General features: G+C 40.9%; 1 protein-coding gene across 9 annotated transcripts in view; it reads left to right on the forward strand.

The window, feature by feature from the left end:
- Window positions 1-18,171, forward strand: part of MAGI2 (membrane associated guanylate kinase, WW and PDZ domain containing 2) — a 1,106,753-nt gene that overhangs the window by 711,015 nt on the left and 377,567 nt on the right. For all 9 annotated transcript variants that reach the window (XM_065555069.1, XM_042859399.2, XM_065554827.1 and 6 more), the window contains exon 4: window positions 13,521-13,736. In XM_065555069.1, the coding sequence (XP_065411141.1) occupies window positions 13,521-13,736 (216 nt within the window). The remainder of the gene's footprint in view (window positions 1-13,520; window positions 13,737-18,171) is intronic.

Here is an 18,171-nt window from a genome sequence, read left to right on the forward strand (position 1 = left end):
TTATATTCCACCAGTCCCGAGGCCTCAAAACTTCTGTAACTTATACCTGGCTGAGCAGGACCCTAAGAGCCTGTTCTTGTAGTGTCATAGAGCCCAGGCTGCAACCTGAGCCTGAACGTCTACATCACAATTAAACAGCCCCTTAACCTGAGCCCCGCGAGCCCAAGTCAGCCGGCATGGGCCAGCCGTGGGTTTTTAATTGCAGTGTAGACCTACATACCCTATAACATCTCTGTACTGCCCAGGGATGTCCTTAGACAGAAGACATTCTTACGAAGCCAGATCTAATAGTTTTGTGACACTGGAGCAAGAGAAAACTGCCATAGCAGGGCTCTGGATCTAGCCTATAGTATTCACATCTACAACAGTTTGCTGCAACTTTGAATTTGGAATTATTTCATGATGTGTCATAGAGTTTTCTATCAATGGAAGTTTTAACCTTTGACTCAGGTGGAAATGACTGTGTATTTCTAATCTGGCACATTCCCTGCTTCATTACTTACAATCTGGTCTTGTGGGATTAGTCATGAAACTCTCATCTGTGTTTAATAATGCCTGTTTTTATTGTGCATTTATCCCATTTCTAAAGCCATCCAAAATATATTAAATAATTTTCAATTGCCTTTATTTCCTAACACACTGTTTCTGCAGAAAGGAAATGTTTTGTTAGAAGTTTTGAGTGTATGTCACTCCCTGCAGCTTCCAATAAGCAGTCATCTTTGTTCTAAGACATTCTCCAAAATTGACTTATTCTGTGCCCCGAAAGGAAAGAGTAAGCTTTTCTGGAGATTACAGCAAAGACTGTCTTCCTCACCAGCAAACTCCTTGAGACTCTACCAGTCCTAATCTTGCCTAGCAGATAACAATCAGCCCCCGAGCTCTTCAGAGATTTCTTCAGCGTTGTCTCTCTGCAGTGCACAGCCCTATCACGGTACATTTACAGAAGATATTAAGTTCATTTCTCCTTTAAAGAGTCAATTTACTGCAGTTTATTAATTTAACTGGTGTTTGACAAACACTCTTATTTCAGTCACAGCACTGAACTGGTTTATATTAAAAGCAGAACATGTTTATTAAACAAAAAGTTGTATGTTTAAATGATATCAAGTAGAAGGAATAAAGTTAGAAATACTTTCAAACTAACAAAAATAAAACATGTTTCTGAGACTAAAACTTAACTTAATCAGCTATAGTTTAACATGGTTTCCCTACTTACAGAAACTTCCTCAGCGTGACTAGCTGTTCCAGCCAGAATTCACCCTTACAGCATCAAAAATGCTGATTTCTTTGTTCTCAAAAGATGGATATTGTGATGGCATGCAACCCTGTTTTCACCCTATACACCATTGTAATAATCTTTACAAAAAAATATGCCTTGTAAAGTTTCACTGTAAAACTAATAACTTCCTGGTCAATAACATCATGGTGAAACATATATAGCAACATTATATAAAAATTATGAACATAAGCTGTAATCATGACTGAAGTGTGTTTACCAAACAAGTCTGGGGAGTAGATAAACCTATTTCTCAAAGACAGAGGACAAGTTGACACCCATAGCCAGGTGTCATCAAAGCTGATTGGCCACCAGCTATCAAGTGGCCATTCTTTGGCAAGGAGGTGGGCAGGAACAAACTGTTTTGTATCTTAGCAAATAGCAGCATGAAACCTCTCACGCCACAGACACCATGTCTCCAGCTGTCAGCTGGAAAGAACTTTATCTAGGGGTCACTCTCAGGAAAATGCATTTTAAAGGGTGACTGAACTGTAAAAGTGAGGGGTAAATACATCCCAAGTTATCTCTCCCTACCCATCTCTCTCTTTTCACCTAAGAAGACAAAAGAAGCAGTTGTTAGACTTTAGGAGCCAATCCTGGCCTGAAAGTCTGGTCAGCAATGTTACTGGAAACATGGAAAGGGACATCACTTTAAACCACTAGTTTAAGTTTAGAAAGTGTTTAATCCTTATTTTTCTTATAATCATTTCTGACTTGAATGCCTCATTACTTGTACTCACTTAAAATCTCTCTTTGTAAGTAAATAAATTTGTTTTATTCTTTAATTAAAACTAATCCAGTGTTGTGAATGGTTTGGGTAACTCCATTTAAGGCAACAGATTGTTGCATGTTGATCTCCTTATAGGGGCAATGGACCTAATATATCTGGACTGTCCGGGAGAGGCTGTGGCTATACACAGACACTCAGGGTGTGACCTGCATGATCTTTGGCTATTTGTGAGGAGCCCAGGTTGAGAGCTACAGCAGCAAAGCATTGTGAGGGCAGGCAAGTGGTGACACAGCCCCTCACTCGTCTGGATCGCACCCCGGAATGTCATAGATACCCCAAAGTCTTTCAACAGTTCCTTATATTTTCCAAAATTTATTTTTGACTTCAAAGTCAAGAAGACCTCGTGAGGGCTCAGCTTGGCTCTGCTTGCTGTGTCTCCCAGGGAGCCAATGCCATGTTGATTTTGCAGTCTTCTGTGATTTTACAATGCAAATCCCTTCCTGCAATCTCATATGCAAATGAATAGTCCATTGTCCATGTCTCTGGTCACACCTGCTTCTGTTTGCCACTTTGCCTTCCCCTTTGTCTTCTTACAATCTTCAAAATATAGTATTGGAGAGTATCCATAATTTCAGTAACAGTGAATGTTGTTACAAACATGTCATAGTGATATTAATGACCGATGTGTTATTAGTTTTCAAGTGGTATATTACATAATACCTTTGGAGTAAATATCCTGGCAACCGTTTGTGAAGTGTAATGAGCTGGTCAGGCCAGTTGAGTTTTACTGCTACATACCAGGGAGCCCTTTGCTATCTGGTATTGGGGTGCTTTGAGGGCACAGTGCCCCACCAAGAAAAGTGTATTCAGCCCATGTTCAGGTCTCTGCGTCCTTGCCTCAAAGTTTACAATATCTCTGTCTCTCCACTTATCTCCAGAGGGAAGGGGCTGGTGCCCCCTTTGCGGGAAGGGAGGTGGGTAGGGGAGTTTGGGCCCTCCCTCTTTATCAGGCTCTGGCCCACAGACCTACAAGAAGCTGTGATATCAACCACCCAAGGGTGCTTCAGGGCTACCTCCCTGGGCCACTTCTGACCACTTATGCTTCCATTCCAGGGAGTGGTCCAAAGCCTTGCAAATGAAGGGTTCCTTAGTCCTAGGGAAAGGCTAGTTCCTCCTCTAGCGGCTCTGATAGCTGCCGCTTGCAGACCTCTCCGCTGCAGACAGGAGTCCAGCAGTACCCTTACTGAGGTGTTCCTATGATAGGTTTCACCTCCTATCTGGTCTGCCCCACTTCTGAGCTGTGTAGCTCTCTTTTTAAGTTCCTTCACCAGCTGGAGGAGGCTCCACAAGAGTGGCAGGGTAAAGCCAGCTTGTCCCGGAACTGCTCTCTAACCTCTTTTATCCACGTGTGGGGTGTATAAATATAAACTGGAATAAATTGCCTAGGGAGGTTGTGGAATCTCCATCCTTGGAGATTTTTAAGAGCAGGTTAGACAAACACATGTCAGGGATGGTCTAGATAATACTTAGTCCTGCCATGAGTGAAGGGATTTGGACTAGATGACCTCTTAAGGTCCCTTCCAGTCTTATGATTTTATGATTATTGCAATTTGAAGCTTTCTGTACATTGTTAACAATGGAAACCTTTCTAGGAACTCAACAGGCAGAAATCAGTATTTTAAGTCAAAGAAAAAGGAGACATTTAAAAGAGGAAATGAAGCTGAGAATGCTTATTGAGATAACTGAATAGTGCAAATCTTCACTGGCGTACAGTGAAGAATAAAAGAGAGAATTTTCCACACTTTCTGAAAATCGAAGCCTTTTTAGGTGTCTGAGGTTGAATGCCCAAAAATTGAGACACCCAAAAATCAATAATCATTTTTCAAAATCTTGCCTTGTGTCCATTTCTTTATCATCCTCTGACTTCTCGCTGATCTTACTTAATCTTTCCATGTGTTAAAGATGAAAGCAATCATAATTTTTTTATTTTTACCTTGGTAAATATCCATTTAAAATGGGGCAAACTCAAATCTTCCTTACTGTTAGCTGATACAGTCAGACTGTGACCTGGAAAGACAAGAATCTTATTATGTAAAGTTGGATCACTATAATAGTGGAGGACTGGAAGCAGGCCTATCCTGTCTGGAACTGTTTGACAACTCTGCCATCTCTAGTCCATATATGTTTAAATTTAAAAACTTCTTGTGCGAGTGCATTGGGGCCCAAAACACTACCAGGTAAAGAAATCTATAGCCATATTTGATTATTTAATTTAAATATGGATGACTAGACAATCCCAGAGCCATGCGATGTTGTAAATTGACTCTGAAGTCAGCATACAGTAGAACCTTAGAGTTACGAACACCTCAGGAATGGAGGTTGTTCGTAAATGTGAACAAAACGTTATGGTTGTTCTTTCAAAAGTTTACAACTGAACACTGACTTAATACAGCTTTTAAACTTTACAATGCAGAAGAAAAATGCTGCTTTTAACCATCTCAATTTAAATGAAACAAGCACAGAAACAGTTTCCTTACCTAATAATTTTTTTAAACTTTCCCTTTATATTTAGTAGTTTACGTTTAACACAGTACTGTGCTGTATTTGCCTTTTTTTTTTTTTTTTTGGTCTCTGCTGTTGCCTGATTTCCAAATAAAGTGTGTGGTTGATCAGTCAGTTCATAACTCTGAGGTTCTACTGTACTTGATTCACTGGTTTGTGTCTGCTGAGGGAAGCTGTGAGAAACCAGGCTGTCTGAGCAGTTTTCCTGAAGAAGAGTCCAGCAGTTCAAGGCAAACAAAACTCCACTCCACTGGGAGTAAGTGGGCAGGAGCCAATAGGGGAGAGTGTCTGCACCCAGCGAAGCACTAAGGCCTCTACCAGCCAGAACTCTAAAGTCCTCTAATCTGAGAGAACCCTAAGGTCCCTGGAAATAATCCCTCCCCTAGTGCTGCTGCCTTGCTGCTCCCGGGGCAGACTCAAGCTCAGTGTATATGGGTTATTCAGTAGATGGTGGAAAAGATAATTTTGAAAAACACTTTTTATAGGAAGTTGCCCCAGGAATCTCCACATCCACTTGCCCCATCCGGTGCATGATGTCATCTGCCTATATTTAAATAAGGAAATACGCCATTTCTAACAGCTCTGCCAGACTAAATACCTTTTAATTTGTACCTTATTTTCAGACATTGATTTAACAACTGGGCTCAAATTGCTAACCAATCTGATTCAAAGACTTAGGAAAGAAAAAGGGACTGGATTCTTCAGTCTCTTTCTGAAAATAGAGATTCTTTTTCGAAGGTGAACTGCAAAGGACTTGCCAGAAGTTAAAAAACATATTTGTAATATTCCTGAAGAATTAGAAGGAAGCTTTGCACTGTTAGTGAGCTATGTAATCACCATATTTTTAACAAAATTACTTTCCTCAGATAATCCTGGCGTGCAGCTTTCATGGCTTGTGACATCACAAGCGCCACAAACAAAAATGGGAGTTTTTCAAACCCTTGTTTGTGGATGTCACTCATGAAAAACTAAAAAACCGCACCGCCGATTCAACAGGCAGCATTGCAAAACTGTCATGCAAATTTATGAGCCCAAGCACAAAATATACTCACCCACCCTTACTATAGTGATTAAAAAAGTAATTATAGTATAGACAGCCGTCAAAATAAATTACTCAGCCAGGGTGAGTGGGAGAGCAGAAATTTGTGAGACTTCCTTAAGGAGGTTGTAATTGTCTGGAACATTGTTAAAATATAGCACTAATTATATTTGAATGTCTATCTACTGTTTTCCTCTTTTATAATCTTATAAGCAAGTTATCAGAATTTTAGAAAGAAAGGAAACTTCCGCAGTTCTTTACCATTCTGATGTCTGTGCATTTGAAAACAGTGTACCTTATTACATATAAAAAATCTGCTTTAAGAGACTATTATTAAGGTTGCAAAGTGAAGCATTCAAAAGCTAGGAAATGCCAGATTTGATGTTGCTCATACAACATTAGTTAAGTCCTCATGCAACCACATCATAATGCATATATGCACAAGACAGCTGAATTTAGGGTTGCATGGACAACAGTGAATCTGGCATTTCTTAACTTTTGAATGCTTCACTTTGCAACCTAAATAATATTATTTCAAAACAGGGTTTGCTTCCTGCAATTTCTAAGTGTGTTTTGTTTTGTTAGGAAAAAAGATAAAAATGAAATCTATTATGTGCCACTATAACAACAACCCTGCCCCCACTTTCCCCCCAGTTCATCAGCATCTGGAACCTTCAGCACTGTAGTACAGACTGCTACTACTTGGGTTACAGGACTGACTATGTTAGCTCCCTGCAGGATCAGACTGTTTTCCTGAATGGATGATGGGTGACCGGTACCATGTGTTGGGTTCAGGCCATAGTTGCTTGAGTCTGACGCAGTCCAGCTCTATTTTCCTCCTGCAATAAGGCAGGCTCCTCTCCTCTCCTCTCACAGTCCCCATGCAGCACTTCTACCTACAGTGTCCTTCAATCCTGAGCCTTTTCTCCAGGGAGAGGGAGAGGAAGCACAAGCTCGCCAGCTGGAGATCTGGCTTCCCGTGGCATTCTGCTAGCCCTTCTCTCTTTTCTTTTCACTTCCTTCCTGTGTTTTTTAACTACCTTCTCATCTGATAGGATAATTAGCCCCTCACCTCATCAGCCTATAGTCTGATTAGGTAATTAAGTCTTCAGCCCCTCAATCTGAGTTTCTCTGGGGGAGCTAGTTAGTGCCTATGTGACCACAGTGCTGGGTCAGCTGCTGGCTCACGGCACTTTGGGCTGGTCCACACTAACCCCCCACTTCGAACTAAGATACGCAACTTCAGCTACGTTATTCAAGTAGCTGAAGTCGAACTATCTTAGTCCGAACTTACCGCAGGTCCAGACGCAGCAGGCAGGCTCCCGCGTTGACTCCGCGTACTCCTCTCGCCGAGCAGGAGTACCGGCATCGACGGCGAGCACTTCCGGGATCGATCCCAGAAGTCGATTGCTTACCGCCGGACCCGGAGGTAAGTATAGACATACCTTGTCACACCTCCCTAGCCCTCAAGGTGGGGGGGGCTCCTGCCTCATATGATGCCCGCCCCCCTTGAGGGCTAGGGAGGCCAAGGAGGGAATAGGCCACTGGCACTACATGTCTTGGAGCTTTACAGTGGGAGTCCAACTCAGATCTCCCTGTCCCCACTCACCAGGCATTGAGGAAGCTGCAGGCCCATATGATGCCTCCCTTAGAATGGGATGGGATGCTTGGGCTACATGCCGTTTTGAGGGAACCTGGCCTGGCTTTTTCCTCGGTTTCCACCATTACATCTGCTCTGGCAACTCCTAGACATTCCCAGCAGGGCCATAACCCAGGTGGGGTGAGCAGGGCAGTCACTCAGGGCGCAAAGCCGCGGGAGTGGAAAAATGGGGTGGAGAAATAAAGGGAAAAAACTGTAGGGGACTAGGGTGACCAGACGTCCCAATATTATTGGGACCATCCCAATATTAGGGGCTTTGTCTTATATAGGCAACCTACTGCCCGTTGCCCCTTTGTCCCAATTTTTCACACTTGCTATTTGGTCACCCTATAGGGGGCACAAATATGCTTTCTTGCCGTGGGTGCTAAAATGCCCAAGTTACGTCTCTGATACCCAGTGTAGTGGCAGCTGTTACTAGGTTGATTAGAATGTTCATGTTCTGTTATTATTGTGACATTTTTTCTCAGGAGTACAACTCAGAGAAGAAAAATGGAGATTTTTAACAATTTATAACTTAGCTTAAAATTAGTGGAATTTTATGGAATTTCTTCTCTGGCCCCGGGTATTTCTCCCTGCTGAATTTCAATAGCCTGCTGCAAACTATGAAGGTGTTAGAGCTTCTCAAAAATGCTTTCAAGAATCTTTTAAAATAGAAAGTGTTAGGCAGCATGAATATAGGGGTCACTACCAATTCTATTCTCTTTATATTGTAGGGATGGCCTTGTGTTGTGCAGGAGGTCAGACTGGACAATCATAATCATCCCTCCTGGCCTTAAAGTCTATGAACCTAAGAATAAACATTTTGTTAGATGTCCTTACAATGGTCTTATTACAATTATTTTTAATCCATTCCAGAACCTGATTTCTCATTTGTCGTCTCCATATTCCCACCATCCATATAAAGTCTGGGCTCTTAGATTATAGCTTATCATTAAAGTGATGCTTCCAGTGGTATGTGGTAGGCCTCCAGAGATCTGTAATGTGTAAGTTTTCAGTTTAATACAGATGACAAAATATGTACATTTATTATTTCAATTTAAAAATAATACTGACTGATGTCCACCCAGAACTCTGCCTGCCATTGCAATGAATTGAGTTTCTGAAACAATATTTGTATTCAGTGGAAGAAGTGAGCCAGTATGACATCAAATCTAAATGGCATATATCCAAACAGTAAATGGAGCCTGGAATACTTTTACCTTTAATTTGTAAATTATGTGACTCCAAAGGGACATGGGAGGATAGTTCAACTAAACATTTTACAGTAGCATGTATAATGAATGTATTCCTAGATTAGTGAAAACAAACACCAACATCTACTTTGCTTTTTCCTAGAGATGTGCCCAAGACTTACATTATCTTGTTTAAATATTTCAGCAATTCAGTGCTCTATAAGCAAGTACAAATTGGGATACTGAACAAACAACCTTGGGAGCATTTATTGCTCAGGTTTTGGTTCATCCCACTCTAAAAATGAGGCTCTGGTGAGAAATTTGGATCTGATTAAGGGATGGGATTCTGTATCATCCCAAAGTGTGGAGACCTTTGTATCTGAGCTTTTGGCTTGGACTCGGCACTACTTTTCTCCACAATTGTGTAATCTTGTTATAATCTCCTAATTTCTCTGTTTCTGGCTTTCTCTTACATTTTGCTGTAATGAATTTTCTTCTTCCCAGTTCCCATAAATAGATCTATTATTCTTAGTCATGACTCCTACCTTGGCAGGAAACAAGATAGGCATCCATTCCTGAATGTTTTCTTTATTATATGGATTTTTTTAAGCCTAGCTCAAATTGCTAAAGTCAGGGGGAAAACTCCCAAATTTCTTTGTCCTTATTTCTTCCTTGGTATGTATCACCTTGGTATGTATCATCAGGAGGGTGAACAGCATTAAGCCTTCCTGGTAATTTTTTTTTTGGGGGGGGGCCAGGCTCCTCTCTAAGAATACTTACTGAATGTATACTATAGAGGATCCTCCTTACAGGGAAGCCAGAGGGAGTAGGAGCAATGATCCAAGAAAGCAGGAACTTTCATTTTTCACTAGCTACTGAATTCTAACGTTTTTTCTATTGCATCTGGCTCTCTAAATATTCTGAGCATCTCTCTGATTTAATATTATCATTCATGCCTTTTCAGAACAGGACGTTTTGTATGTAATGCAGTTGTAGCCATGTCGGCCATGGGATATTCACAACATGTGGTATACCTCATACAATGTACATGTAAATGTACAATGTATAATGTAAATGCCCCATTAACAACTATGTGGGTGAAACCAGACAATCAATAAGCTCTCAAATAAACTCACACAGGAAAATGATAAAAGACAAAAACACCATATCACATTTTTCACTGTTCACAAAGGAATCACTCTGTATCTGACCTCTCAGTCCTTATCCTCAAAGGACTTCACAACACTTTCAAAAGATGAGCCTGGGAGCTTAAATTCATAACTCTGCAAGACACTAAAAATCAAACTGAACAGAGACACTGGATTTATGGCTTATTACCATAATCTGTAACCCAGTAGACCACCCCCTTTTGTCCTGTGACTGGAGAGGATACCTTGAATGGTCCCTTACAATGTGTGTTATTTACTTATACTAAACAATCTGTGCCTTTCCCTGACTTGAGGAAGAGCTCTGTGTGGCTTGAAAGCTTGTCTCTCTCACCAACAGAAGTTGGTTCAATAAAAGATATTACCTCACCTACCTAGTCTTTCAGAATAGCTCAGATAGTTGGAAACACACAGAGGCAATCATTTATAGTCTATTGTCTAGACTGCTGTTCTCAAGTAGGAAAGAAGGCTGTGAGGACATTCTATATAGGGCTTGTGGTGTCAGCTGACAGGGGATGCCCTTGGCTTGAAGTCTTGTTTCTCAGAGAATTTAGTCTTGGTATTTGGCATGCTTTGATTTGATAAGATTACTTGTGGCAAACTAGCCAAGCCAGCAGTTAACATTCAATAATTTAACTCCAACACAGAATAGATGAGAGACAGCAGCACATGGGCCAGGTAGATAGGGAAGTTGGCAAGAAATACAAGCAGATCTAGTGGCCTCGGGAAAGTTTCGGACTATGGTGAGGATTGGACATTCCCCTCATCTTCCCGCACTTACAGAGCTATTTGTCCCAGTTGTACAGAATTAGCAAGAGGCTTCCCAATGTCAATTAGCTTTTCCTGGGCAGTGGGCTCCCTGCTTCTCCTTCCAGTATTCTTGGGCTTCCAAAATCCATAACTATCCTTAGTCTCTGTAGGTCAGATTTTTCAAGATATTTAGATGCCCAAAGAAGAAGATAGGTACCTGATTGGATTTTCTCAGCTTCCCAGTCTGCAAAATGGGGACTACGATATAGGGCTATTATTAGGATTAATTAGTTAATGTTTGTACAGAGCTTTGCAAGTGTAAAATGCTATGTAAGTGTATTACTATTCTATAAAATATAGAACACAGTAATCCACAGCCTTTATAGAATAAATTCATAACAAAGCTTGCTAAATTAGATGGTGCTGCTATTTTTATGGATTGGACAATACACCAAATCCCACTTTGAAGTCAGTGGAGTACTCTCTTGCTCTCTTATTTTGGAGGTCAGGAACATGGAAATTTATATTGAGTTTTCAGTTTGAAACAAAAAGAATGAAATCCTCTCTGACTTCTAATCTTAAATGTACAGTGTTGTCTCTTGTGTTTTGAAACCTGTTACATTCATATGAAATCTTTTCACAAGACATTATGTATATGGCTCTCTAGAGATTTGCCAACATATACGTGGGTCTAACAGAGATGGGTATTTAACTTCCTGAAATAGAAAATGAACATATCCTGGATTTAGAAAATCTGTATGGTGTGTGTTCTATTACCTAGTGTTCAAGATTATTTGATTGATTTACAAATGTACTAGTTATGTCATTACAGATTTCCTCCAATAAATCAATAATCTTTATAAGTATAATTGAACTACAGCACTTGGCTATGTATGAAAATGGTAAAACAAGGAAGGGGCCATAGAAGCTAGGTTACAGTAAGGCACTGCACTGCACTTTTAACTTCAGAGCTGGAATCAGAATTGACCTGTTACTGGTTGAGGTTGTGTACTGCAATTCATAAAATCAATGCTTTTTGATGCTGCACAATCATGGAAGAATAATGCTTTTGAGTTGGGAAAATGTTTTAGGTAGGGGAGGGTTTTTAAAATAGGAGGTTTCAAAATTTACAGTATGTTCAAGGCATGAATGCCACCATTATGGATAATACTGTATGCAGTTATGGAAATACAGAAGTGGATTTGGATCTGGTGTCTCTATGCACATTAGAAAGTCTTGTTTAATGTCTGTTAGCTTCAAATCCATCTATTGTCAGCTACTATCAAATTACCTATCGGTAAATAAGTAACTGCTCCATCAGAGCTTTGCAAATGGATTGAGACCCTCTCTAATATTGATATTTTTTTTAAAACGTGCTTAAATAATTACTGAGAAAATCTCTGGCAAAAGTTGTTCTCGTTAACCTCTGAGGATAGGGCTTCAATTGCTGCTGTTTAGGTTGGACATTAGGAAAAACTTCCTAACTGTCAGGGTAGTTAAATACTGGAACAAATTGCCAGGGAGGTTGTGGAATTTCCATCACTGAAGGTTTTAAAGAACATATTAGACAAACATCTGTCAGAAATGGAGTAGTTATTATGTAGTCCTGTCTTGAGTACACGGGACTGGACTTGATGACCTCTCACGGTCCCTTCCAGTCCTACATTTCCATGATTCTAGTCCAGTGTGAGTCTGGGGGCCGTTAAACACAGTAAATTTTCCTACTGTATCACAATTACAGAAACACCTGTTCTAAATAATGTGGTGCTAATTCACTGTGAAAATTCATAAAGCTTTCACTAGTTGTTAGAATACTTAATTACTTATCTGTACTGAGGTGGTCTCATGAGTGAACATTGTACTGAGTTACAAAACACACAGGAATACAGGTCCCAGAACTATCCCTATTCTGCCTGAAAAATGCACCTGATAATGCTTTACTGATCAAGGTACTTTACCTGTATGTGGCACATTCAAAGGTGAGAATAGGTTTTGAAGGTGCTAATGGTATTAGTTCATGCAGAAGCAATAAAAGTATTGGGAGAAAAACTGTTAAAAGGTTATATGACTTGTCCTTTGAATTTCTTAAGCAAACCATAAGTGTATTGGTGATGATAATACTGTATATATGGCCCATGGGAGCTGCGGGAAGTGGCGTGGGCCAGGCCACCGCTTCCCGCAGCTCCCATTGGCTGGGAACAGCGAACCGCAGCCACTGGGAGCTGGGAGCGGCCATACCTGCGGACGCTCAGGTAAACAAAACATCTTGCAGCCCACCAGGGACTTACCCTGAACAAGCCGGAAACCAACTTTTGGGAACCCCTGATATAGATGGTGTAAATTTAATCCTTGTGCATCATGCAGCTAATGGAGTCACTGTTTGCTGTTTTCTTCTTGAATTGAATTCATACACAGATTTTTTAAAACAGACTGGGGATGCTGTTAAAGGATTCTGCTAGCCTCAAGGTGCATAGGAACATAAGAACAAAGGAATTGCTATTACCAGATGATATCTGTGGTGCATCTAGTCCAACAACCTGTCTTTGACAATGGCTAGCTTCAGATGATTCAGAGGAAGGTGCCAGTTCATGTTAGGCAGATGTGAGATAATTTCTCCCCCCACTACATTAGTTCTTCAAATCCCTAATTGTTAGAGATTGCTTAAACCACGAAGCATGAGTTTCATATATCTTCCAAAATATATTCGTATTAACTTTTATAAACTTGGATGCATGTTCATGAGCAGTAGAAATGTTGACTAATGTAGGAGTTATGGAAATGGACTTGAGGCATTATTAAAGATTTATAAGCATGGATTATCTACCTACCAATCTATAGGTATACATAGAACTTCTTCGTTACAAGCGTGATGTGACATAATTCAGAATGTGTTTGCCATCATGGATAGCCAATTACTCCATTTTTTGGTCCCTTCAAGCCTCCAAGCCCCCCTATTTCATGGCATACAATGTTGTGAATTTGGTTTGGCCTGTCACTAAAAATATCAATTATAAAAAATGAAATTTTAACTTCACAGACAGTGTTTTGCACTGACTTTGAAAGGGGCAGTGAAACTAACTCTATGTCATACAGTATCCATAGTTTCTTATGGTGCAAAAGATGTTCTTAAGAATTTAACTATTGTCCTACTGATTTCATTTGCAGACAACTACTACGGCACTCCAAAACCTCCAGCAGAACCAGCTCCATTATTGTTAAATGTGACAGATCAGATCCTTCCAGGTGCCACACCTAGTGCTGAAGGCAAACGTAAAAGGAATAAATCAGTGAGCAATATGGAGAAGACAGGTATTGAACCACCAGAAGAGGAAGAGGAAGAAAGACCTGTGGTCAATGGAAATGGCATGGTAGTAACACCAGGTTAGTCCGTTTATCCACTTCTGAATTTTATTTCAGTTATTTCATGATTATTTTCTTCTGCAGTTATGAGGATGCTCACTTTGGGGAGGGAGTGTTTATCTTGTGCTGAAGAGCACAAGACTAATAGCCAGGACTCCTGAGAAACTGGATTCTAGTATAACCTAGAACAAATCACAAGGAGTGTGTACCTCAGTTTTCCTTTCTGTAAAACAGGGGTTCCCAAACTTGGTTCGCAGCTTGTTCAGGGTAAGACCTGGTGGGCCGCGAGATGCTTTGTTTACCCGAGCATACGCAGGTACGGCAGCTCGCAGCTCCCAGTGGCTGCGGTTCGCCGTTCCCGGCCAATGGGAACTGCAGGAAGCAGTGGCCTGGCCCACGCAGCTTCCCACAGCTCCCATTGGCCAGGAATGGCGAACCACAATGGGAGCTACAAGTGGCCGTACCTGCGGACGCTCAGGTAAACAAAGCGACTTGCTGCCCACCAGGGGCTTACCCTGAACAAGCCATGAACCAAGTTTGGGAACCCCGGCTGTAAAATAATTAGCAAGTTAATTTTTGTAAAATGTTTTGAACTTTTCGAATCAGACATTGTGTAACAGCAAAGTCTTATTAGTGCATTAATCCAAAAGAATCTTTGTGAACCTGAGACAGTATCAGTGTGGCTTACTTGGTAGTACAGTCACTTGAGAGTCAGACAGATATGGGAAAACTCTTGAAGCCTCCAGAAAAAGCAAATGGGAAGGGCCAAGGTCTGTCAATGTTCCAACACCTGCAATTGGATGAAGGTGAATACTAAAAGGTACATACCCTTCCATCCTGTGGATCTCACTGCTCCAGATGACAGTGAACCCAAGATATCTGCTGGTATCCTGCACAGGAAAATTCCATCATGTCCCAAAGCGGGTGATCAATTCTCCTTCAGAGTTTGAGCAAGTATCACCATTTTTTATCCTGAAACACCATTTGAGATATAATGGATTAATTTTTTCTTCAAGTAAGAAACTGAAGAACTCAGAAGTTTGTATTTTGTAAAGAATCTCAAAACCATTGAGTTAGCAATAATAAGTGCCAGGTTACATATGTGTATTTTTCTCGTTTGGCCTGTATAGGTCTAGAAGCAATGTGAAAAACCTGGAAAATAAAACCCTTTAATCCTAGGGAAATTAGAAGTACAGAAGAAAACGATTGAAGTAGAAGTCTCTTTAGTGACAATCCATGTAAATAGAATGATAAGATTACAAGATTTCTGAATGTACAGGTTCTTATGAAACAATAAGTATTATCTAATCTCTAAGTGCTGTAAAATTGATTTTCACATTTCATTATATGTATGCTTTTTTTCTCATACTTGGTTGGAAAGCACATCAAATTGAATAACTTTCCCTGATATGAATAGGTCTGGTTGCATGCTTTTTTGGTCTGTAGGTTCTGCATTTAAGGGCAATTCCTGAGCCTAGGTAGCTAGGCTGGGCACTGAAGAAACATGGGGGAATGAGTAGAAAATCCTCCCCCTTCAGTCTCCAAAACAGCTGTGGAACCATTCTTTGACCATAACTGCAGTGTGGAGACTGCAGCATGCCCCGGAGCCATTACTCAGCCCTTCGACAGGGGAGGATTCATACATTAGTGCATCCTACACCATGCTTTCATGCAGCTCTGCCCCATTCCCTGCATACAAGAACCCTCGAGAGAGGTAAATTCTACACTATACAAGTAGAGTGCACCCCCTCAAATCCCTATAAACAAGAATAGCATTGGATCTGCTGCCAGGGAACTAAGGAGGCTAGGCAAGGACAGGATTTGGTCCCTGCTGGTTAGTCTTCCTAATATCCTTCCATGTTGTTATATGAAATATATGCCTGCATGCAAGTTTCAAGGAAGCAATTTCAGGGCAATATATTTCAGTTCATAATTCAAATCTGATCGAGAAAAAATACAATATCTTGTTTTCCCTTTGCTTTGTCAATATATAACGTGTCCCATTCAAATTCTACATCAGTGGTGGTTAAGCTATATTCAAGAAATATCCACTGGTAGGTGCTATTTTAAAAGAATGCAGTATTGAGCACTGGATGTAAAAGGACCCCCTGCAAAGTAATTCCTTTAGGTGTGGCTCTCTGAACAAGCAGTGCCTCTCTTGACTCTGGTGGTTTTTTAAGGGCATGTTTTTGTTCAGCTATACTGACTGAGGACTCAGGGGATTGTACCAAGGCGGCTCTATGTACACACACAGTGTTGCCTTATTTTGGCAATGTAGTTCTCGGGAACTCTGTATAGTAGAAAATGTATCTGTGTGCTAAAAAAGAGTATTAGCTGCCCCTAAAATGCATTTGTGCTTTGTCTCCAAACAGACAGGAAAAACAAAATACATTAATGAGTGGGTCACTCCAGATTAGGGTGACCAGATGTCCCGATTTTATAGGGACAGTCCCGATTTTTGGGTCTTTTTCTTATATAGGTTTCTATTACCCCCACACACACACACACCACCTGTCCCGATTTTTCACACTTGCTGTCTGGTCACCCTACTCCAGATGGAAGTAACCAAAGCCTTGGCACTTGTCATTGCACTTTTGGAAAGTGCAGTCCATTTTTCATAAGAGTTTCTCTTACCTTTAAAGGCAACATTCCATTAAATATACAGCTCTAAGGATCTGCAAAAGATCTATACAGTCCTTTAAGATGTTTATACATGCTTCACAGCTTAAAGTCTTACAAACTAGTAGTGTTGTCAGAGTCTGAGCAGGGCAAAGGACTACAGTGTGAAGATAAGGGCTGATGTAACAGCTAGCACCAGCAGACTGGAGGAGTTAAAGATCTGAAGTGAATCCAAGGGAACTTAAATAACCTGTCTTTATCAGACTGGTAAATGACAGTGATATTTCTGGAGATCTTTATGACTATAATCTGATTTTTTAATTTATGTTATACCATTTCTTTGTTCTTCTTTCGTGAGAGATTCTGTGCATTTGTAATGTCTTCCTTTGAACTTGTCAGGCTCTATTGAATAGAGATCCAGTCACTATGGTATCTCCAGGTACCTTGCCCCATGCCAGCCAGAGAGCTCTCCCTCAGACAGCCAGGCACCTGTCAGGCTAGTGACCCTTAGGCATGGTTCATCGTTATCTTATTTTTACTTTGTACTTGCCACATCTGTTTGTCATATCCCCCTTTTTTGTCTCTTGTTCTATACTTTGATTGCAAACTCTTCATGGCAGAGTCTTTTTGTTATTTGTGTGTGTAATCTCTAGCATAATGTGTCTCTGGCCCCTTACTGAGGCACCTAGACACTACTGTAATATAAGTAATAAGCTATAACAATAATAGTGGCATTTCTGAGCAGGTGGCCCATGTCTCCTGGCATCTTAAAAACCATCTACCAGAAGTACCTACAACTGAAGTGGAAACATTTTGCAATTAAGGCCAAGCTGACCCCTTTGTTTATCCCCACAAAAGCTGCTAGACTACCTTCTTGCCTTGTCTCTGTCCAAGTTGAAGTCTAATTCCAGCCAGATACATGTGGCAGCTATTTCAGCCTGCCATGAACTAGTCAAAGGTTGATCGCTGTCTTTGCAGCCCCTCGTTATCAGGTTCATATGAAGCTTAACATTTTTGAAACCTCCCATTAAAAAAGCACTCCATGTGTCATGGATTATAAAAGTGGTCCAGACAAAGCTGATGAAAGCTCCTTTTGAACCACTCCAAAGCTATGGCTAGTGTCTTCTGTGTGCAGAGTGGGTGAGGGAGCCTCACCCAACCCCAAGCATACATAGGGTTGGAGACGCTGCTCTCCTGTCACCACCAGGCACTATCGTGTAAAAGGCCACCCATGTAGGAAGAGAGCTGGGAACAGTGTAGCAGCAATACAGAATGGCCTTCACAAAGTCAGTGACCTAGTGATGTCATCTGGCCTTTCATTCTCTGTTGGGTAGTGATACCCATTTGGAGGATGTAGGGGGATTCAATGGCTTTGAGGAATAAGACCAGGCCATTATAAAATTGAAACAAACAACAACAAATTGGCAAAGATTAAAAAATAAGAAAGTCACAGGGAAGGGTCCTTCACATTCCCTCTGATGCCACTTTGTCTCCCTATACCCCCTCACATTTACATCCCTCTCTCCCTAATGTTCCTTCTTGCCTTCCGGATTGTTTACTGCTCCCTCGATCCCCTCTCCTTTCATTCCCACTCCATCCATTCTGCCCCATTATCAAACAAACCAACCAGAACCCATGTAGCTAACTATTTACTATTATTATTAATATTATTTATTAACTCTGATATTGTGGTAGCACCCAATGGTCACAACTAGGTCAGGCCCCATTGTGCTTGACAGTCCCAGCCACAAAGAGTTTACATTGTAAAAGACAAGATGTAAAAGTTGGATGAGACAAATAAGTGGGTCATAGCAGACTGGGGGAGATGAAGCAACAA

The sequence above is a fragment of the Chrysemys picta genome, chromosome 1, assembly GCF_011386835.1.
Source record: "Chrysemys picta bellii isolate R12L10 chromosome 1, ASM1138683v2, whole genome shotgun sequence".
Classification (NCBI taxonomy): Eukaryota; Metazoa; Chordata; order Testudines; family Emydidae; genus Chrysemys; species Chrysemys picta.